Source organism: Scylla paramamosain, chromosome 48 (genome assembly GCF_035594125.1).
Source record: "Scylla paramamosain isolate STU-SP2022 chromosome 48, ASM3559412v1, whole genome shotgun sequence".
Classification (NCBI taxonomy): Eukaryota; Metazoa; Arthropoda; class Malacostraca; order Decapoda; family Portunidae; genus Scylla; species Scylla paramamosain.
This window is the reverse complement of record NC_087198.1, coordinates 904,723-928,723: the sequence shown is the minus strand read 5'-3', so window position 1 is coordinate 928,723 and position 24,001 is coordinate 904,723. Positions and strand designations below refer to the sequence as shown.

General features: G+C 44.4%; 1 protein-coding gene across 1 annotated transcript in view; it reads left to right on the top strand.

Moving 5' to 3' along the window:
• LOC135095187 (uncharacterized) overlaps nt 1-23,645 on the top strand; it is a 50,132-nt gene extending 26,487 nt beyond the window's left edge. Inside the window, exon 3 of the mRNA XM_063995974.1 lies at nt 22,984-23,645. Within this exon, the coding sequence (XP_063852044.1) occupies nt 22,984-23,458 (475 nt within the window). The 3' untranslated portion in view covers nt 23,459-23,645. The remainder of the gene's footprint in view (nt 1-22,983) is intronic.
• Nucleotides 23,646-24,001: the final 356 nt, after the last annotated feature.

Below are 24,001 nucleotides of genomic sequence, written 5' to 3'. Positions count from 1 at the left end.
GTTGTGTCTGTCCGAGACGCCTCCTTCCCCCCCCCACCTATCTCCCCACCACCCGCCAGCCACTCCTTCCCACTTCCTCCAGCAGCAGTTTCTGGCCGCCCAATAGCCAGCAGCCCCTTCACGGCCACTACCTGCCAGCACGCCTTCCTGTCCTTATCTCCTCCCACTCCCTCCCCCCCTACCCTCAACCCACTTCTTCCTAAGCCCATTTCGCCACCCACTCCTGCCAGGCCCCTACCAGCAACCCACTCCTTCCAGCGCCCAGCCTGCCAGCCGCCCCTTCCTGCCCCCCACCCACCATCCACTCCTTCTGGCCCCCACCCGCCTCACGCTCCTTTCCCCTTTCCACCGCCCACACACGAGGTGCTCTCCTCGCTCCCTCCCCCCCCACTCATGACGTCACGGACGGCGGTGACAGTGACTGGCTGGTGTGAACCGCACCTCACACTCGTTCTACATAAATACTGCTACTAGTACTGCTACTGCTGCTAATTCTGCAGCTATTACTACTACTGCTACTTCTACTACTACTATTACTACTACTACAATTACTAGCTACTACAATTCTATTACTACTATTACTACTACTGCTGCTACTACTATTACTACTACTGCTGCTAATACTGTTACTACTACTGCTGCTGCTACTACTACTATTACTACTACTACTACTACTACTACTACTACTACTACTACTACTACTACTACTACTACTACTACTACATACTACTTCTACTACTACTACAATTACTACTGCTACTATGCTTACTTCTGTTACTATTACTACTAATACTAATACTCGTACTACTTCTACTACTGCTACTAATACTAATATTAGCTCTACTACTACTACTACTACTACTACTACTACTACTACTACTACTACTACTACTACTACTACTACTACTAGTACTACTACTACTACTAGTACTACTCTACTAGTATTAAGACGACTATTAATATTATGACTACTTTTAGTACTATCATGAATACTACAACTATTACTACTACAACTATAATTACTTTTACAATTAGTTACTACTGTTTCTATAACTACTACTACTACTACTACTACTAGTACTACTACTAGTACTACTACTACTTCCTTGCAACCCTCTCTGTCTTCTACTATGCTTACTTCTGTTAACTGTTACTACCTGCCGAAACGATAATTACTCCCAGTGAGGTGTGCAGCACTGTTCAGGGGGTGCTGTGAACTTATCATTAAACCCAGCTGTGACCTCACTGAACGTTTCCCTTTGTGTCTCACAACACAAGGTGGCAGTCACAGCCTGCCCTCTAAAGACAACTCTCTTCCTCCACACAAAACTACAAGCACCTAATAACACACACACCCTTCACTCTAAAATTTTAAAATCATCATGGCGACTCCTACACCAGCCTCGGAGTCCCCATCTGGGGAGGGGACCATAAATGTCCCCAGGTCGGACTGCCTTTCTGTCAACGACCCTAAGTGTCTTGACACCCCCCTCAACTTTTTCCTCATTAACTTGTGCCACATTCGCGGTCTAAGATCTAATTTTCAATCTGTAGATCACCTTCTAAACCTCATCTTCTTTTCCTCACTGAAACTCAGGTGTCTGAGGCAACCGACATTAGCCCCTTTTCTGTTCCCTCCTACTTTCTCTCTCCTCATTTTCGATCCAAAGCTGGATGCTGCGTTTACGTGCGCAATGACTTAACCTGCTCTCGTGCCCACGCTCTTGAATCTTCCGAGTTTTCCACCATCTGGCTACGACTAGAGAGTCACTCTCATACTAAATTTATCTGTGCTGTATACCTCTCACCTAACTCCTCTGACTATAAGAAATTCTTTGAGTACTTAACTTCCAAAGTGGAGCACATTCTGACCCTCTTCCTTTTTGCAGAGATCTCCATTCTTGGAGACTTCAATGTTCACCACCAGCTTTGGCTTTCCTCTCCCTTCACTGACCATCCTGGTGAACTAGCCCACAACTTTTCTATCCTCCATGACCTAGAGCAATTGGTGCAACACCCTACTCGTATTCCTGACCGTCTTGGAGATACGCCACACATTCTTGACCTTTTCCTGACCTCTAATCCTTCTGCTTATGCTGTCACCCTTTCTTCTCCATTGGGCTCTTCCGATCACAATCTCATATCTTTATCTTGTCCTATCGCTCCAATCCCTCCTCAGGATCCCCCTAAGCGAAGGTGCCTCTGGCGTTTTGCCTCTGCTAGTTGGTGGGACCTGAGGAGGTATTTTGCTGATTTTCCTTGGAATGACTACTGCTTCCGTGTCAGAGACCCATCTTTGTGTGCTGAGCGCATAACAAAGATGATAGTGTCTGGCATGGAGGCGTACATTCCTCACTCTTTTTCTCGTCCTAAACCTTCTAAACCTTGGTTTAACACAGCTTGTTCTCGTGCTATTCATGATAGAGAGGTGACCCACAAAAGGTACTTAAGCCTTCCATCACCAGAATCTCATGCACTTTATATTTCTGGCCGGAACCATGCCAAGTCTGTTCTCCAACTAGCCAAAAACTCCTTCATTAACAGAAAATGTCAAAACCTTTCAAGATCTAACTCCCCTCGTGATTTCTGTTATCTAGCCAAAAGTATTTCCAATAACTTTGCTTCTTCTTCTTTCCCTCCTCTATTTCAACCAGATGGCACCACTGCTATCACATAATTTTCTAAAGCTGAACTCTTCGCTCAAACCTTTGCTAAAAAACTCGATTCTGGGCTTGTTCCTCCCTCTCCTTCACTTTCTGACTACTTCATGCCACGTATTAAAATTCTTCGCAATAATGTTTTCCATGCCCTCGCTGGCCTAAACCCTCGGAAGGCTTATGGACCTCATGGGGTCCCTCTTATTGTTCTCCGAAACTCTGCCTCCTTGCTTGCACCTTGCCTAGTCAAACTCTTTCAGCTCTGTCTGTCAACATCTACCTTTCTTTCTTGCTGGAAGTTTGCCTATATTCAACCTGTTCCTAAAAAGGGTGACCATTCTAGTCCCTCAAACTACCGTCCTATTGCTTTAATTTCCTGCCGATCTAAAGTTTTTGAATCTATCCTCAACAGGAAGATTCTTAAACATCTATCAATTCACATCCTTGTATCTGATCGCCAGTATGGATTCCGTCAAGGCCGCTCTAATAGTGATCTTCTTGCTTTCTTTACTGAGTCTTGGTCATCCTCCTTTAGAGATTTTGGTGAAACTTTTGCTGTTCCCTTGGACATATCAAAAGCTTTTAATAGAGTCTGGCACAAAGCTTTCATTTACAAACTACCCTTGTACGGCTTCTATCCTTCTCTCTGTAACTTCATTTCAAGTTTCCTTTTTGACCGTTCTATTACTGCTGTGGTAGACGGTCACTGTTCTTCTCCTAAATCTATTAACAGTGGTGTTCCTCAGGGTTCTATCCTGTCACCTCCCTTCTTATTATTCATTAATGATCTTCTAATCCAAACTTCTTGTCCTATCCACTCGTACGCTGATGATACCACCCTGCACTTTTCCACGTCTTATCATAGACGTCCAACCCTTCAGGAGGTAAACATATCACGCAGGGAAGCCACAGAATGCTTGACTTCTGATCTTTCTAAAATTTCTGATTGGGGCAGGGCAAACTTGGTATTGTTCAATGCCTCAAAAACTCAATTCCTCAATCTATCAACTCGACACAACCTTCCAGACAACTATCCCCTCTTCTTCAATGACACTCATCTGTCCCCTTCTTATACACTGAACATCCTCGGTCTGTCCTTTACTTATAATCTGAACTGGAAACTTCACATCTCATCTCTAGCCAAAACAGCTTCTATGAAGTTAGGTGTTCTGAGACGTCTCCGCATGTTTTTCTCACCTCCCCAGCTGCTAACTCTGTACAAGGGCCTTATCTGTCTATGTATGGAGTATGCTTCACATGTCTGGGAAGGTTCCACTCATGCTGCTTTTCTAGACAGAGTGGAATCAAAAGCTTTTCGTCTCATCAACTCCTCTCCTCTAACTGACTGTCTCCAGCTTCTCTCTCACCACCGCAATGTTGCATATCTAGCTGTCTTCTACCGCTATTTTCATGCTAACTGCTCTTCTGATGTTGCTAACTGCATGCCTCCCCTCCTTCCGCGGCCTCGCTGCAAAAGACTTTCTTTTTTCTTTCACCCCTATTCTGTCCACCTCTCTCACGCAAGAGTTAACCAGTATTCTCAATCATTCATCCCTTTCTCTGGTAAACTCTTGAACTCACTGCCAGCTTCTATATTTCCACCTTCCTATGATTTGAATTCCTTCAAGAGGGAGGTTTGAAGACACTTATTTATCAATTTTTGACAACTGCATTGACCTTTTGATGGGACTGGCATTTCAGTTGGCATTTTTTTTTTATTAGATTTTTGTTGCCCTTGTTATCACTCCTACATAAAAAAAAAAACTACTACTACTAATAGTCGTTCTACTTCTATTACTGCTACTGATACTAATATTAGTTCTAGTACTACTACTACTACTACTACTACTACTACTACTACTACTACTACTACTACTACTACTACTACTACTACTACTACTACTACTACTACTAAAACTTCTACTACTACTATTACTACTTCTACTAATAATACTACTACTACGACTACTACGACTACTACTACTACTACTACTACTATACTACTACTACTACTATTATTATTACGATTACTGTTTTTACTACTACTTCTACTAGTATTACTACGAATATTATTATTACGACTAATTTTTGTATTATTATGAATACTACTACTATTACTAATACTACTATAATTATTATTGCGACTACAGTTACTACTGCTTCTATTACTACTAGTACTATTACTACTACTATTACTACTACTACTACTAATACTAATACTACTACTGCTACTACTACTACTACTACTACTTCCTTGCAACCCTCCGTGTCCGCTTTACAATCTTTCCTTGATTCATATTTTGTATTATATTTTGTTGTTATCAGTGTGTGTGAGTGTGTGTGTGTGTGTGTGTGTGTGTGTGTGTGTGTGTAGGATTACAGATAAAAATACTATTCATGGACACCGTAATTTATTCACGAAAATAACAAAAAAAAAAAAAATATACGAGTACAGTGGTCTCTCTCTCTCTCTCTCTCTCTCTCTCTCTCTCTCTCTCTCTCTCTCTCTCTCTCTCTCTCTCTCTCTCTCTCTATGCCTCTTGTCAGTCAGTCAGCTGTTTTTAAGGTCGCTGGGCCTCGCTCCCCTCCTGCCTGGCTTGTATGATGCCATGTAGTATTTTACAGGAGTACTTTTAATCACGGCAGTAATGTTGTCGTGCAATGCTTGTCAGTAAATTATGTGTATTTTAATGCCACTTCTCTTGTTATAACACACACACACACACACACACACACACACACATGGAAAAGGAAAGAACGTGTGACCTTAGGCGCTCTAGAGCAGCCTCGGCCAGCATGTTGGCCTTCCTGCCTTCCCCGCCCCCTATTGATAGTGACCTCGGTTTTTTCAGTTTTCAACTCTTAGTTTTTAGTTTTAGGCTCGCCCTGGTGAGATTGTTGTACTTGTGAACACATTTAGCGAGTGCGTGTCGACACATAAAGGATAATGTGTGCTGCCGTGCAAACGTACGAACGCAACTACCTCCTGCGTCGTATGCGAGGGTCCGGTCACCCGCCGCCCAACGTGATAGTTAGTTACTTTTACTGACCAAAGAAATTATTCATACAGTAAAGTGAAAGGTACAAAATTTGCCAGTGGTCCAAATAAAGAATCATACATTTACAAACATAAATAACAACACTTTCACCTAAGTATTGTTTAAGAATTAGGCGATGCAAAGTAACCAGCATTAGCAAGCACTTACTAGCAGTAATGCTATAACTAACATAGATACATAACTCAGCATAACGTCTAACACAATTTGACCAATATTAATGAAATAGGTAGTTCTAATTAAGTATTGTTTTCTTTTTAGGTCCTATAACTATTCAACAGTTCACACACGTACCTACACAAAACATTTACGTCTTCTGTTTCTTTAAATAACTCGTCTAAATTTTGTTTGCTTATCATATATTTTTGGCTGACCTGTCTCGTCAGTACGCACTCCAGCAGTACATGTTGGTCAGTCTGTGTTGCCTGCCCGTCACATGCACACACGCGCAAGTCCCGCGAGATGCGACTCCAACGGCCGGTCTCGATCTTTAAGTCATGAGACATCAGTCGAATTCTAGTAAACGCCAAACGTGTAAAATCAAGGACATATATGTAATCTGAATAAATATTATGGACACCAAGACTAGAATTCAATATTGTTTTATATGTGTGATACTTTGTTGCGTCTTGTGGCTTATTGGTAATTAAATTAATTATTCTGTCAAGAGGATTTATATGATTATCATACTGTATGGCGCTCTGGATAAACTTATAACCAGGGGTGTTAGCTTCTCTGCATCAACTAAATACAACATGAAATGGTTCACTTCTGTCGAGTAGATAGAGTCAGCTTCCTCTCCAAGAAACGTTTCCGTCGGGCACAGACAGTATGGTAAACTGGCTTAATTCTCGATTCAACATGACATAAGTTTGAGCTTGTGTTATTTGTCACGTCTAGGAGACATTTCATAAGTTTATTGTACTGACTGGTGAGTGACACACAGCCGTCTGTCAGCCACGTCTTGCAGCTGTATCTCAGTTCAGCCAACACAGCCGCGTCAAAAACAAGTCGCTTATAACACTGAGGCATATCAGGGTTCGAGGCACGAATTATAGAAAATTTGTTGACGACTGACTGACACTTTGCCTCGTGTAGTGACACCACGTCCTTCATACAACCGCTGTCGGTAAACCAGGCCCTTAAAAACTTGTATCTGTCACAGTACTTAATAACGTGTTCCTCGATCTTTAATGGAACTTTATCACAACGAGTGATATTTCAAACAAAAAAAATAATTTAGTCCTCATTAGGAACAATTCCATAATCATTGCAATAATCGATGACAACTCTGAGTTTCCTGATGCACATATCCCGAGATGTTGTGTGCAGTGCGCCCAAGTAGCTGTTAGTTGCTATTTGTTCCTTCAGCATACGAATCATCTGGTTAATGTAAATCACAAACATTAGACAGCTGGAAGGTGAGCCTTGCCTTACTCCCACTGACGACTCCACCGTGGCACTCTTAAGCACGTTACGTGTGCAGCGATACATAACATAAATTGCTTTTAACATCCTTCTTCCACATCCTATTGATCTTAAGCATTCTATCAGCCTGGACCTCGGTACTTTATCGTATGCTTTACGATAGTCTATAAATAATACATATAACTTCAATTTCTTGTATTTTACATAATCACACAATAATCTCAGTGTAAATATCTGCTCTAGGCATCCTCTTCCCTCCATTGCTCCTGCTTGACAATTGTCCACATCCATCCACATTTTCAATCTATTGATAATAAGTGTGTCATAGAGTTTAGCTAGGGTGTCCATTATACTAACACCTCTGTAGTTATCACAAAGCATGCGATCACCACACTTAAATAATACACTTAACTTACTATAGCACCAGGCTAGTGGGAAACACAAACTATCAAAAATTACATTGAACATTGTAAGAAAAAACATCAACCAGTTCATAGGTAAGTTCATTAATAGGGCAGGACTTATTCCAACAAAACTTTTCTTTTTATTCATCCCTCTCACAGCTGTTTCCACCTCTCTAAACGTGAAAGGATCATCCACAATGGGAATACTTGGTGCCTGCTCAAAGTTTACCTCTCCAACTTCCTCCATCACTGGATTCAACAATTCCTCAAAAAAAATCTTAAATTGACTCTCAGTAGGCTGGGTACTGCCTTCATTACTACTAATTTCATCTTTCCAGTTAATTGCTTTCCAAATTTTCCCACAGTCATTTTCCTCCATGAGTCTTTTCCTTCTTAGGTCTACATTTCCCTCACGCGCAACATTCGTCTTTTTACACTCCTTTGCTATTCCATTAACTTCCCTGCAGCTTTCCTTAACCACGTCCTGCACACTTTCCTCATTCACCACGCCCAGGGTTGGCGGCTCACACAGCGCCATCCTCGTCACGAACGCTTCTATATCCACTTTGTCATGGTGCAGGCCTGTCGCGATATTAGTGGTGCAGCTAGGGACTGTGTGTGAGCGTCCGACCCAAGTTACTGGCGCGCTCAAGTAGCCGTGATGGCATTACTCATTTAAAAACGTCAGTGTTAATTGTTAGAGTGAGTGGCGCATGATCTGAGCACGACATAACTTGGCGTGTACATAAGTCTTTCAGGACATTCAAACTGCTATACTTAACTAAACACAGGTCGATAAACACAGGTCGATTTCCGATGTCCAGCGATCATTACGCCTAAAAGATAAATTCCCTCCTCGCTGCTTTCCGTCATATTTCAAATGGTTAGCAACTACCATTTCTTTCTCTTCACACATGTTGGGTATTGTCCGGCCCATGCAATTACTTATAAGATCTTTCACACCATTATATTCACATCTCTTTCCGTTTATATTTCTACTTGGTAGGCAACCCACACGTGCGTTCAAGTCAGCGACCACTATGGCACCGTCACAGTCGGTCACCTGCCCCTCCCACAGCAGCGCCGGGTCGTGGTAGGGCGAGTCGACCGGTGGGATATACATGGCGCCAAGCCTCATCCCAGGGCAGCAGGACAGCTCGACCCATGTTTGTCCTTCTGCTGCAATGTTGGCACATGTGATATATGGCACCAACGCACACTTCACCAACATCATAATTCCTCCTCTCCGACTATTTTGTTTACTTTTATTCATATATAAATCAAAACCAAGCAAGCTACTAATTAACGTTACTTAATTTCAGTGATCCATATCATGTCAAATTCTAAAGCAACATTTATCACTTCAGGGCTTTGGAGCTTATTTTTCACACCACAGATATTACAAGCACATATTTTCAATTGTCCATTCCAATTCTTTCCATGCCAAAATTTAGGAAATACCTCTCAGTCACAACACAACACGCAGCAATACTCGCCGCAGCCAGTCATACGTAATTTCCACTCCCTGGTTGTCTGGTTTCTGCTTCTCCTCATCTTCTCGGGTCCTCAGTCTTGTCACTTCTCTCCTCGCCGCCGGATGAACGTCCTTCTTCACGTAAATCCGTTCAAAGTCTCTTCCTGTATCCTTCAAGTTCTTCGCCACTCGCAAGATGTCGCTCCGTTGATCTTGACTCTCCAGCGTCACGTGAATAGGGCGACTCCTCCGTGCGTGGGACGGAGCACCCACCTCTCCATACTGTGGACACCCACACCCACCACCTCGACCCCCCGGCCAACTGTCACCAAGACAAACCGCCCCATGCCTGACTCAGCCATGAGGGAGTTTGGGCAGTGGGTGACACAACACCCGTGGACCGAGGTGCTGGATGTCGAGGACATCCACTCAAAATGGCACAATTACGTCGCGACCACCACAGAAGCTTTCCACCGCTACTTCCCAGCCGAGAGCGTCACAGTGCACACATCTGATGTCCCCTGCATGACGCCCCGCATTAAAAGACTCATGCATCAGCGGACGTGGTCGTTCCACTCCTGCCCGGACCTATACAGGAAGCTAAGAAACAGAGGGATCAGGGAGATTAAGGCTGCCAAGTCAAGCTATTACCCGGACAAGATACACCACTTCAAGCAGGCCAACAACAGACAGTGGTTCGCTAGCAGCAAAGCTTTGTGTGGCCTACAAAAGCACACTTCATCTCTTCCTTGCACCTCACACCTTCCTGCTAATCTCGCGGCTCAGGAGATGAACGACCACTTTGCCGCTATCTGTCACACCTGCCCTCCCCTCCACACCACTCCACTTCCTGCCCATCTTCCCGCCCCCTCCCCTCCCCCCACTGTCCAGGCGATAGATTATTTTAAGAAGATACTTAAAGATACCAAGATACCAAGATACCAAGGATACTTAAAGATACCAAGATCCACCACACCCACTGACCTTCCCATATGGGAAGAGCCAGCAACACCGCTATGCCCCATAATAAACGCCTCTCTTTCCCAACACTCTTGCCCCGCGGACTGGAAGACGTCTTACGTCTCTCCCATCCGCAAAGCTTCCAGTGCACAGTCCCTCGGTGACCTCAGGCCAGTCTCTATCACCCCCATCCCTAGCTTTATTTGTGAAGATTTTGTGTATGACTGGGCCTACACCAAAACTTGTTATACCGTGGATATCAGACAGTTTGGAAATATTAAAGCCACCCCCACCTCCCATTACCTGACCTGCTTCCTTGACTTCATCCACAGCCACCTGGACAAGCGAAACACCTCTCTAGCTGTTGCCTTAGTGGACTTCAAAAAGCCTTTGATCTTGTTGATCACTTTGTTGTCTTCAGCAAGGCAATAAGTCTTGCTCTCCCTCCCAACCTGGTAGCGTGGCTAGCCAACACCCTCTCAGGGAGGCGTCAGGCCGTTCGCTATCAGGGCTCTGTCTCTAATATCCAACAGCTGACATGTGGGGTCCCCCAGGGAACCAAGGTGAGCCCACTATGCTTCCTCCTCCTCATTAACGACGCCCTCACTGACACCTCCATGGCTGGAAGTGTGTGCACGACTGCACCGTGGGCGTCCCAGTCTCCAACAGGAACACGGACTACTCGCCACTGCAAGTCATTTTGGAGCGACTGCAGACATGGACGGAGGAGAGCAGGATGACCATCAACCACAGCGAAACTGTGGTGATGCATTTCTGTACCTCCTCTGTACCAATGCCCTCTCTCCAGCTCACAGTGGGCCCTCACCCCCTCCAGGTGGTCCGATGTGCCTCTGGATGTGCTTCTCGGAGTCACGGTGGACGACCAGCTGACCTGGAAGCAGCATGTCGCCAGCACCGTAAGATCCGCTACCTACAAGCTGTACATGATGCGCAGACTCAGGTCGCTGGGGACACTGACAGACGAGTTAAGGGGAGTGTGCCTCACCTTCATCCTCCCCAAACTCATGTACGCCTCCCCAGCGTGGTCCTCCTCCCTCACACACACTCAACAGCTCCAGCTGGAGAGAGTGCAGAAGAGGGCGTGCAGGGTCATCTTTGTCCCTGCCTACACCACCTGTGATGAAGCCCTGACCACCCTGAGTCTGTTCAGACGTCCAGACTATCCACCAGGCACCGAGAGGCTCTGGAGAAGTTTGGAAGGGGACTTCTGCATCATCCACGCCTCAGACACATGCTTCTGCCTGACGCACCTCACCTGGTCCGTGCCTCTAGACACCACAACAAGATAACGCCCCTAAAGGCGCCGCGCACGGACCGGGACAGACTCAACGCGATTCCCACCATGGTGCGAGCCATCAATCAACAGTATTTCGCTTTTAGATTAGGCTTAGCTTCAGGATTAATGTTAAGTATTTTCCCACCCCCTCTGTACATTTTCAGTTTGTAAACTGCCTTATTAATAAACCATTTATTATCATAATTATTATTATTATTATTATTATTATTATTATTATTATTAATATTTTTATTATTATTATTGTGTTTAGTGTTTGTGGTATATAGTCTTGCCTCGTTAGTGCCTCATTTTCTACTTTCTGAGTGTGTGCAATAGAAAACACAGTGAAAACAATTACCAGGAAAGAAAAGAGTAAGTGTACTCACCTCAAGAGTGCAGGTGTGTAGACTCTGGGAGACGGGAGGAAGCAAGGCGTGAGGCGGGAGGTGCCTGTGGGGAGAGACACACTGTGCTTCATGCTCTTACATTTATACTCCACAAGCACAAGTCTGTACCTGTGTACATCTATCTATCTGTATCTATCTGTATAAACAGAGAGAGAGAGAGAGAGAGAGAGAGAGAGAGAGAGAGAGAGAGAGAGAGAGAGAGAGAGAGAGAGAGAGAGTCACCCAAAAATATACTTACTGTTTGACTAGCTATAATTCACTGATTTTTTTTTTTCAGAAACAGTTGGGCAAAATAATAATGTCAGAAGTAAGAGTAAGCTGTGAAGGAAGAACATCTGTCATAAAGTGTTACTGGAGGCACGAAAATGTCAAAGAAGTGCAAAGACAATTCAGAAGACACTTTGACAGGGATCCACCAAGGTGACACAGCTAAGTTTGTACCAGATGGAACTGTTCACGACCTTTAATAGCATGCCTATGTAGTAGTAGTAGTAGTACAAGTAGTAGTAGTAGTATTAGTAGTAGTAGTAGTAGTAGTAGTAGTAGTAGTAGTAGTAATTGTAGTGGTAGAGGTAGTATTTACGATTTCTCACTACTACAACTACTACTACTACTACTACTACTACTACTACTACCTCTACTACTACTACTACTACTACCACTACTACTACTACTACTACTACTACTACTAGTATGTGAATATTAATAATAATGCCTTAAGAATTGTTGCAAAAAACAGCTGCAGTAGTAGTAGTATTTATATTAGTAATTGTAGTAGTAGTAATAGTAGTAGTAGCAGTTCTTGCTGTTATATTGTTACTATGATTATTATCAGTAATATGACACACACACACACACACACACACACACACACACACAGTAGAAGTAGTAGTAGTAGTAGTAGAAGTAGTAGTAGTAGTAGCAGTAATAGCAGTAGTAAGTGTAGAAGCAATAGTAATTTTAATCATTTAATCTAATTTAATTATTTGATTATTTTTACTTACTTATTTATTTATTTATTTTATTTATATTATTTTTTTTTTTTGGTGGAAATGAGTGTGTTCGTTGGTTGAACAAGTCCCTGTATATTAAGTAGACCTTTGTGTGTCGCTCAAGTACCGAACGGCCTGGAAACACTGAGCCAAAGGGACGCCGCTCAGTCTGCAGCCAGTGTGGCGGCGTATCTTGTGTGGTGCGCGTGTGTATCGCATTGTGTTCCTCCTCAAAGACTTAGTGGTGGTCAAGATAACCAGGATTGGCCAAGCCCTCCCTGAAGTGTGCTACCAGTAGTGTACCAGGTGTGTTGAGTAGCCGCCAGGTGTACAGCCACACGTGTGTTGTGTACATGTGCATGTTGTGTACAGAAAGACCTCCTGCTGGTGTTTTGTTAGTCCCATCATGCCGCTGGCTCGGGAAACTAAGCTTGACACCTTCTCAGACAGACGCCATCTTGTTGTGTCTGTCCGAGACGCCTCGTTACCCCCCACCTCTCTCCCCACCACCCACCAGCCACTCCTTCCCGTGCCACTTCCTCCAGCAGCAGCTTCTGGCCGCCCAATAGCCAGCAGCCCCTTCACGGCCACTACCTGCCAGCACGCCTTCCTGTACTTATCTCCTCCCCCTCCCTCCCCACCTACCCTCAACCCACTTCTTCCTAAGCCCATTTCGCCACCCACTCCTGCCAGGCCCCTACCAGCAACCCACTCCTTCCAGCGCCCAGCCTGCCAGCCGCCCCTTCCCGCCCCCCACCCACCATCCACTCCTTCCGGCCCCCACCGCCTCACGCTCCTTTCCCCTTTCCGCCGCCCACACACGAGGTGCTCTCCTCGCTCCCTCCCCCCCACTCATGACGTCACGGACGGCGGTGACAGTGACTGGCTGGTGTGAACCGCACCTCACACTCGCTCTACATAAATGCTGCTACTACTACTGCTACTGCTGCTACTTCTACCGCTACTACTACTACTGCTACTAGTTTTTTTTTTTTTTTTTTTTATGTAGGAAGGATACTGGCCAAGGGCAACAAAAATCTAATAAAAAAAATGCCCACTGAAATGCCAGTCCCTAAAAGGGTCAAAGCAGTGGTCAAAAATTGGTGGATAAGTGTCTTGAAACCTCCCTCTTGAAGGAATTCAAGTCATAGGAAGGTGGAAATACAGAAGCAGGCAAGGAGTTCCAGAGTTTACCTGAGAAAGGGATGAATGATTGAGAATACTGGTTAACTCTTGCGTTAGAGAGGTGGACAGAATAGGAGTGAGAGAAAGAAGAAAGTCTTGTGCAGCGAGGCCGCGGAAGGAGGGGAGGCATGCAGTTAGCAAGATCAGAAGAGCAGTTAGCATGAAAATAGCGGTAGAAGACAGCTAGAGATGCAACATTGCGGCGGTGAGAGAGAGGCTGAAGACAGTCAGTTAGAGGAGAGGAGTTGATGAGACGAAAAGCTTTTGATTCCACCCTGTCTAGAACAGCAGTATGAGTGGAACCCCCCCAGACATGTGAAGCATACTCCATACATGGACGGATAAGGCCCTTGTACAGAGTTAGCAGCTGGGGGGGTGAGAAAAACTGGCGGAGACGTCTCAGAACGCCTAACTTCATAGAAGCTGTTTTAGCTAGAGATGAGATGTGAAGTTTCCAGTTCAGATTATAAGTAAAGGACAGACCGAGGATGTTCAGTGTAGAAGAGGGGGACAGTTGAGTGTCATTGAAGAAGAGGGGATAGTTGTCTGGAAGATTGTGTCGAGTTGATAGATGGAGGAATTGAGTTTTTGAGGCATTGAACAATACCAAGTTTGCTCTGCCCCAATCAGAAATTTTAGAAAGATCAGAAGTCAGGCGTTCTGTGGCTTCCCTACGTGATATGTTTACCTCCTGAAGGGTTGGACGTCTATGAAAAGACGTGGAAAAGTGCAGGGTGGTATCATCAGCATAGGAGTGGATAGGACAAGAAGTTTGGTTTAGAAGATCATTAATGAATAATAAGAAGAGAGTGGGTGACAGGACAGAACCCTGAGGAACACCACTGTTAATAGATTTAGGAGAAGAACAGTGACCGTCTACCACAGCAGCAATAGAACGGTCAGAAAGGAAACTTGAGATGAAGTTACAGAGAGAAGGATAGAAACCGTAGGAGGGTAGTTTGGAAATCAAAGCTTTGTGCCAGACTCTATCAAAGGCTTTTGATATGTCCAAGGCAACAGCAAAAGTTTCACCAAAGTCTCTAAAAGAGGATGACCAAGACTCAGTAAGGAAAGCCAGAAGATCACCAGTAGAGCGGCCTTGACGGAACCCATACTGGCGATCAGATAGAAGGTTGTGAAGTGATAGATGTTTAAGAATCTTCCTGTTGAGGATAGATTCAAAAACTTTAGATAAGCAGGAAATTAAAGCAATAGGACGGTAGTTTGAGGGATTAGAGCGGTCACCCTTTTTAGGAACAGGTTGAATGTAGGCAAACTTCCAGCAAGAAGGAAAGGTAGATGTTGACAGACAGAGCTGAAAGAGTTTGACTAGGCAAGGTGCAAGCACGGAGGCACAGTTTCGGAGAACAATAGGAGGGACCCCATCAGGTCCATAAGCCTTCTGAGGGTTTAGGCCAGCGAGGGCATGGAAAACATCATTACGAAGAATTTTAATACGAGGCATGAAGTAGTCAGAGGGTGGAGGAGAGGGAGGAACAAGCCCAGAATCGTCCAAGGTAGAGTTTTTAGCAAAGGTTTGAGCAAAGAGTTCAGCTTTAGAAATAGATGCGATAGCAGTGGTGCCATCTGGTTGAAGTAGAGGAGGGAAAGAAGAAGAAGCAAAGTTATTGGAGATATTTTTGGCTAGATGCCAGAAATCACGAGGGGAGTTAGATCTTGAAAGGTTTTGACATTTTCTGTTAATGAAGGAATTTTTGGCTAGTTGGAGAACAGACTTGGCATGGTTCCGGGCAGAAATATAAAGTGCATGAGATTCTGGTGAAGGAAGGCTTAAGTACCTTTTGTGGGCCACCTCTCTATCATGTATAGCACGAGAACAAGCTGTGTTAAACCAAGGTTTAGAAGGTTTAGGACGAGAAAAAGAGTGAGGAATGTACGCCTCCATGCCAGACACTATCACCTCTGTTATGCGCTCAGCACACAAAGACGGGTCTCTGACACGGAAGCAGTAGTCATTCCAAGGAAAATCAGCAAAATACCGCCTCAGGTCCCCCCAACTAGCAGAGGCAAAACGCCAGAGGCACCTTCGCTTAGGGGGATCCTGAGGAGGGATTGGAGTGATAGGACAAGATAAAGATATGAGATTGTGATCGGAGGAGCCCAACGGAGAAGAAAGGGTGACAGCATAAGCAGAAGGATTAGAGGTCAGGAAAAGGTCAAGAATGTTGGGCGTATCTCCAAGACGGTCAGGAATACGAGTAGGGTGTTGCACCAATTGCTCTAGGTCATGGAGGATAGCAAAGTTGTAGGCTAGTTCACCAGGATGGTCAGTGAAGGGAGAGGAAAGCCAAAGCTGGTGGTGAACATTGAAGTCTCCAAGAATTGAGATCTCTGCAAAAGGGAAGAGGGTCAGAATGTGCTCCACTTTGGAAGTTAAGTAGTCAAAGAATTTCTTATAGTCAGAGGAGTTAGGAGAGAGGTATACAGCACAGATAAATTTAGTATGAGAATGACTCTGTAGTCGTAGCCAGATGGTGGAAAACTCGGAAGATTCAAGAGCGTGGGCACGAGAGCAGGTTAAGTCATTGCGCACATAAACGCAGCATCCAGCTTTGGATCGAAAATGAGGATAGAGAAAGTAGGAGGGAACAGAAAAGGGGCTACTGTCAGTTGCCTCAGACACCTGAGTTTCAGTGAGGAAAAGAAGATGAGGTTTAGAAGAGGAGAGGTGGTGTTCTACAGATTGAAAATTAGATCTTAGACCGCGAATGTTGCAGAAGTTAATGAAGAAAAAGTTGAGGGGGGTGTCAAGACACTTAGGGTCGTCGACGGAAAGGCAGTCCGACCTGGGGACATTTATGGTCCCCTCCCCAGATGGGGACTCCGAGGCTGGTGTAGGAGTCGCCATGATTTTAAAATTTTTTGAGTGAAGGGTGTGTGTGTTATTAGGTGCTTGTAGTTTTGTGTGGAGGAAGAGAGTTGTCTTTAGAGGGCAAGCTGTGACTACCCCCTTGTGTTGTGAGACACAAAGGGAAACGTTCAGTGAGGTCACAGCTGGGTTTAATGATAAGTTCACAGCACCCCCTGAACAGTGCTTTAGACCTCACTGGGAGTAATTATCGTTTCGGCAGGTGTCTACTGCCTCCTCTAGCCAAAAATATCTCCAATAACTTTGCTTCTTCTTCTTTCCCTCCTCTATTGCAACCAGATGGCACCACTGCTATCACATAATTTTCTAAAGCTGAACTCTTTGCTCAAACCTTTGCTAAAAACTCTACCTTGGACGATTCTGGGCTTGTTCCTCCCTCTCCTCCACCCTCTGACTACTTCATGCCACCTATTAAAATTCTTCGCAATGATGTTTTCCATTCCCTCGCTGGCCTAAACCTCGGAAGGCTTATGGACCTGATGGGGTCCCTCCTATTGTTTTACGAAACTGTGCCTCCGTGCTTGCACCTTGCCTAGTCAAACTCTTTCAGCTCTGTCTGTCAACATCTACCTTTCCTTCTTGCTGGAAGTTTACCTTTATTCAACCTGTTCCTAAAAAGGGTGACCGTTCTAGTCCCTCAAACTACCGTCCTGTTGGTTTAATTTCCTGCCGATCTAAAGTTTTTGAATCTATCCTCAACGGGAAGATTCTTAAACATCTATCATTTCACAACCTTGTATCTGATCGCCAGTACGGGTTCCGTCAATGCCGCTCTACTAGTGATCTTCTGGCTTTCTTTACTGAGTCTTGGTCATCCTCCTTTAGAGATTTTGGTGAAACTTTTGCTGTTGCCTTGGACATATCAAAAGCTTTTAATATAGTCTGGCACAAAGCTTTCATTTACAAACTACCCTCGCACGGCTTCTATCCTTCTCTCTGTAACTTCATTTCAAGTTTTCTTTTTGACCGTTCTATTACTGCTGTGGTAGACGGTCACTGTTCTTCTCCTAAATCTATTAACAGTAGTGTTCCTCAGGGTTCTGTCCTGTCACCTCCCTTCTTATTATTCATTAATGATCTTCTAAACCAAACTTCTTGTCCTATCCACTCGTACGCTGATGATACCACCCTGCACTTTTCCACGTCTTTTCATAGACGTCCAACCCTTCAGGAGGTAAACATATCACGCAGGGAAGCCACAGAATGCTTGCCTTCTGATCTTTCTAAAATTTCTGATTCGGGCAGGGCAAACTTGGTATTGTTCAATGCCTCAAAAACTCAATTCCTCCATCTCTCAACTCGACACAACCTTCCAGACAACTATCCCCTCTTCTTCAATGACACACATCTGTCCCCTTCTTATACACTGAACATCCTCGGTCTGTCCTTTACTTATAATCTGAACTGGAAACTTCACATCTCATCTCTAGCTAAAACAGCTTCTATGAAGTTAGGTGTTCTGAGACGTCTCCGCATGTTTTTCTCACCTCCCCAGCTGCTAACTCTGTACAAGGGCCTTATCCGTCTATGTATGGAGTATGCTTCACATGTCTGGGAAGGTTCCACTCATGCTGCTCTTCTAGACAGAGTGGAATCAAAAGCTTTTCGTCTCATCAACTCCTCTCCTCTAACTGACTGTCTCCAGCTTCTCTCTCACCACCGTAATGTTGCATATCTAGCTGTCTTCTACCGCTATTTTCATGCTAACTGCTCTTCTGATGTTGCTAACTGCATGCCTCCCCTCCTTCCGCGGCCTCGCTGCAAAAGACTTTCTTCTTTCTTTCACCCCTATTCTGTCCACCTCTCTCACGCAAGAGTTAACCAGTATTCTCAATCATTCATCCCTTTCTCTGGTAAACTCTGGAACTCCCTGCCAGCTTCTATATTTCCACCTTCCTAAGACTTGAATTCCTTCAAGAGAGAGGTTTCAATACACTTATTCATCAATTTTTGACCACTGCTTTGACCTTTTGATGGGACTGGCATTTCAGTTGGCATTTTTTTTTATTATATTTTTGTTGCCCTTGGCCATTGTCACTCCTACATAAAAGAAAAAAAAACTACTACTACTAATAGTCGTTCTACTTCTACTACTGCTACTACTACTACTACTACTACTACTACTACTACTACTACTACTACTACTACTACTATTACTTTTACTACTAATACTACTACTACGACTGCTACTACTACTACTACTCTACTACTACTACTACTGTTATTATTACGATTACTGTTACTACTACTACTTCTACTAGTATTACAACGAATATTATTATTACGACTACTTTTAGTATTATTATGAATACTACTACTATTACTACTACTACTACTATAATTATTATTACGACTACTGTTACTACTGCTTCTGTTACTACTACTACTACTATTACTACTACTACTACTACTACTACTACTACTACTACTACTACTACTACTACTACTACTATTACTTTTACTACTAATACTACTACTACGACTACTACTACTACTACTACTACTCTACTACTACTACTACTATTATTATTACGATTACTGTTACTACTACTACTTCTACTAGTATTATTACGGATATTATTATTACGACTACTTTTAATATTATTATGAATACTACTACTATTACTACTACTACTACTACTATAATTATTATTACGACTACTGTTACTTCTGCTTCTGTTACTACTAGTACTATTACTACTACTACTACTACTACTACTACTACTACTACTACTACTACTACTACTACTACTACTACTACTGCTACTACTACTACTACTACTTCCTTGGAACACTCAGTGTCCGCTTTACCATCTTTCCTTGATTTATATTTTTTTATTATTTTTATTGTTATCAGTGTGTGTGTGTGTGTGTGTGTGTGTGTGTGTGTGTGTGTGTGTGTGCAGTATTACAGAGAAAAATACTATTCATGGACACCGTAATTTATTCACGGAAATAAACAAAAAATTGTACAGTGCACTATTTTCTCTCTCTCTCTCTCTCTCTCTCTCTCTCTCTCTCTCTCTCTCTCTCTCTCTCTCTCTCTCTCTTGTCAGTCACTCAGGTGTTTTCAAGGTCGCTGGGCCTCGCTCCCCTTCTGCCTGGCTTGTATGATGCCATGTATTATTTTACAGGAGTACTTTTAATCACCGCAGTAATGTTGTCGTGCAATGCTTGTCAGTAAATTATGTGTATTTTAATGCCACTTCTCTTGTTATAACACACACACACACACACACACACACATGGAAAAGGAAAGAACGTGTGACCTTAGGCGCTCTAGAGCAGCCTCGGCCAGCATGTTGGCCTTCCTGCCTTCCCCGCCCCCTATTGATAGTGACCTCGGTTTTTTCAGTTTTCAACTCTTAGTTTTTAGTTTTAGGCTCGCCCTGGTGAGATTGTTGTACTTGTGAACACATTTAGCGAGTGCGTGTCGACACATAAAGGATAATGTGTGCTGCCGTGCAAACGTACGAACGCAACTACCTCCTGCGTCGTATGCGAGGGTCCGGTCACCCGCCGCCCAACGTGATAGTTAGTTACTTTTACTGACCAAAGAAATTATTCATACAGTAAAGTGAAAGGTACAAAATTTGCCAGTGGTCCAAATAAAGAATCATACATTTACAAACATAAATAACAACACTTTCACCTAAGTATTGTTTAAGAATTAGGCGATGCAAAGTAACCAGCATTAGCAAACACTTACTAGCAGTAATGCTATAACTAACATAGATACATAACTCAGCATAACGTCTGACACAATTTGACCAATATTAATGCAATAAGTAGTTCTAATTAAGTATTGTTTTCTTTTTATGTCCTATAACTAATCAACACTTCACACACGTACCTACATAAGACATCAGTCGAATTCTTACAAACGCCAAATGTGTAAAATCAGGGACATTATGTCATCTGAATAAATATTATGGACACCAAGACTAGAATTCAATATTGTTTTATATGTGTGATACTTTGTTGCGTCTTGTGGCTTATTGGTAATTAAATTAATTATTCTGTCAAGAGGATTTATATGATTATCATACTGTATGGCGCTCTGGATAAACTTATAACCAGGGTTGTTAGCTTCTCTGCATCAACTAAATACAACATGAAATGGTTCACTTCTGTCGAGTAGATACAGTCAGCTTCCTCTCCAAGAAACGTTTCCGTCGGGCACAGACAGTATGGTAAACTGGCTTAATTCTCGATTCAACATGACATAAGTTTGAGCTTGTGTTATTTGTCACGTCCAGGAGACATTTCATAAGTTTATTGTACTGACTGGTGAGTGACACACAGCCGTCTGTCAGCCACGTCTTGCAGCTGTATCTCAGTTCAGCCAACACAGCCGCGTCAAAAACAAGTCGCTTATAACACTGAGGCATATCAGGGTTCGAGGCACAAAATGTAGAAAAATTTGTTAACGACTGACTGACACTTTGCCTCGTGTAGTGACACCACGTCCTTCATACAACCGCTGTCGGTAAACCAGGCCCTTAAAAACTTGTATCTGTCACAGTACTTAATAACGTGTTCCTCGATCTTTAATGGAACTTTATCACAACGAGTGATATTTCAAACAAAAAAAATAATTTAGTCCTCATTAGGAACAATTCCATAATCATTGCAATAATCGATGACAACTCTGTGTGTGACACGGTACCCGCTCCCCAAGCCGCTGCCTCCCATGGGACGGAGCACCCACCTCTCCATACTGTGGACACCCACACCCACCACCTCGACCCCCCGGCCAGCTATCACCAGGACCCACCGCCTCATGTCTGACTCAGCCTTGAGGGAGTTTGGGCAGTGGGTGACACAACACCCGTGGACCGAGGTGCTGGATGTGGAGGACGTCCACTCAAAATGGCACAATTACGTCGCCACCACCACAGAAGCCTTCCACCGCTACTTCCCAGCCAAGAGCGTCACAGTGCACACATCTGATGCCCCCTGGATGACGCCCCGCATTAAAAGACTCATGCATCAGCGGACGTGGTCGTTCCACTCCTGCCCAGACCTATACAGGAAGCTAAGAAACAGAGGGATCAGGGAGATTAAGGCTGCCAAGTCAAGCTATTACCCGGACAAGATACACCACTTCAAGCAGGCCAACAACAGACAGTGGTTCGCTAGCAGCAAAGCTTTGTGTGGCCTACAAAAGCACACTTCATCTCTTCCTTGCACCTCACACCTTCCTGCTAATCTCGCGGCTCAGGAGATGAACGACCACTTTGCCGCTATCTGTCACACCTGCCCTCCCCTCCACACCACTCCACTTCCTGCCCATCTTCCCGCTCCCTCCCCTCCCTCCATTGTCCAGGCGATAGATGTTTTTAAGAGGATACTTAAAGATACCAAGATACCAAGATACCAAGGATACTTAAAGATACCAAGATCCACCACACCCACTGACCTTCCCATATGGGAAGAGCCAGCAACACCGCTATGCCCCATAATAAACGCCTCTCTTTCCCAACACTCTTGCCCCGCGGACTGGAAGACATCTTACGTCTCTCCCATCCGCAAAGCTTCCAGTCCACAGTCCCTCGGTGACCTCAGGCCAGTCTCTATCACCCCCATCCCTAGCTTTATTTGTGAAGATTTTGTGTATGACTGGGCCTACACCAAAACTTGTTATACCGTGGATATCAGACAGTTTGGAAATATTAAAGCCACCCCCACCTCCCATTACCTGACCAGCTTCCTTGACTTCATCCACAGCCACCTGGACAAGCGAAACACCTCTCTAGCTGTTGCCTTTGTGGACTTCAAAAAGCCTTTGATCTTGTTGATCACTTTGTTGTCTTCAGCAAGGCAATAAGTCTTGGTCTCCCTCCCAACCTGGTAGCGTGGCTAGCCAACACCCTCTCAGGGAGGCGTCAAGCCGTTCGCTATCAGGGCTCTGTCTCTAATATCCAACAGCTGACATGTGGGGTCCCCCAGGGGACCAAGATGAGCCCACTATGCTTCCTCCTCCTCATTAACGACGCCCTCACTGACACCCCCATGGCTGGAAGTGTGTGTACGACTGCACCGTGGGCGTCCCAGTCTCCGACAGGAACACGGACTACTCACCACTGCAAGTCATTTTGGAGCGACTGCAGACATGGACGGAGGAGAGCAGGATGACCATCTACAACAGCGAAACTGTGGTGATGCATTTCTGTACCTCCTCTGTACCACTGCCCTCTCTCCAGCTCACAGTCGGCCCTCACCCCCTCCAGGTGGTCCGATGTGCCTCTGGATGTGCTTCTCGGAGTCACGGCGGACGACCAGCTGATCTGGAAGCAGCATGTCGCCAGCACCGTAAGATCCGCTACCTACAAGCTGTACATGATGCGCAGACTCAGGTCGCTGGGGACACTGACAGACGAGTTAAGGGGAGTGTGCCTCACCTTCATCCTCCCCAAACTCATGTACGCCTCCCCAGCGTGGTCCTCCTCCCTCACACACACTCAACAGCTCCAGCTGAAGAGAGTGCAGAAGAGGGCGTTCAGGGTCATCTTTGTCCCTGCCTACACCACCTGTGATGAAGCCCTGACCACCCTGAGTCTGTTCAGACGTCCAGACTATCCACCAGGCACCGAGAGGCTCTGGAGAAGTTTGGAAGGGGACTTCTGCATCATCCACGCCTCAGACACATGCTTCTGCCTGACGCACCTCACCTGGTCCGTGCCTCTAGACACCACAACAAGATAACGCCCCTAAAGGCGCCGCGCACGGACCGGGACAGACTCAGCGCGATTCCCACCTGGTGCGAGCCATCAATCAACAGTATTTCGCTTTTAGATTAGGCTTAGCTCCAGGATTAATGTTAAGTATTTTCCCACCCCCTCTGTACATTTTCAGTTTGTAAACTGCCTTATTAATAAACCATTTATTATCATAATTATTATTATTATTATTATTATTATTATTATTATTATTAATATTTTTATTATTATTATTGTGTTTAGTGTTTGTTGTATATAGTCTTGCCTCGTTAGTGCCTCATTTTCTACTTTCTGAGTGTGTGCAATAGAAAACACAGTGAAAACAATTACCAGGAAAGAAAAGAGTAAGTGTACTCACCTCAAGAGTGCAGGTGTGTAGACTCTGGGAGACGGGAGGAAGCAAGGCGTGAGGCGGGAGGTGCCTGTGGGGAGAGACACACTGTGCTTCATGCTCTTACATTTATACTCCACAAGCACAAGTCTGTACCTGTGTACATCTATCTATCTGTATCTGTCTGTATAAACAGAG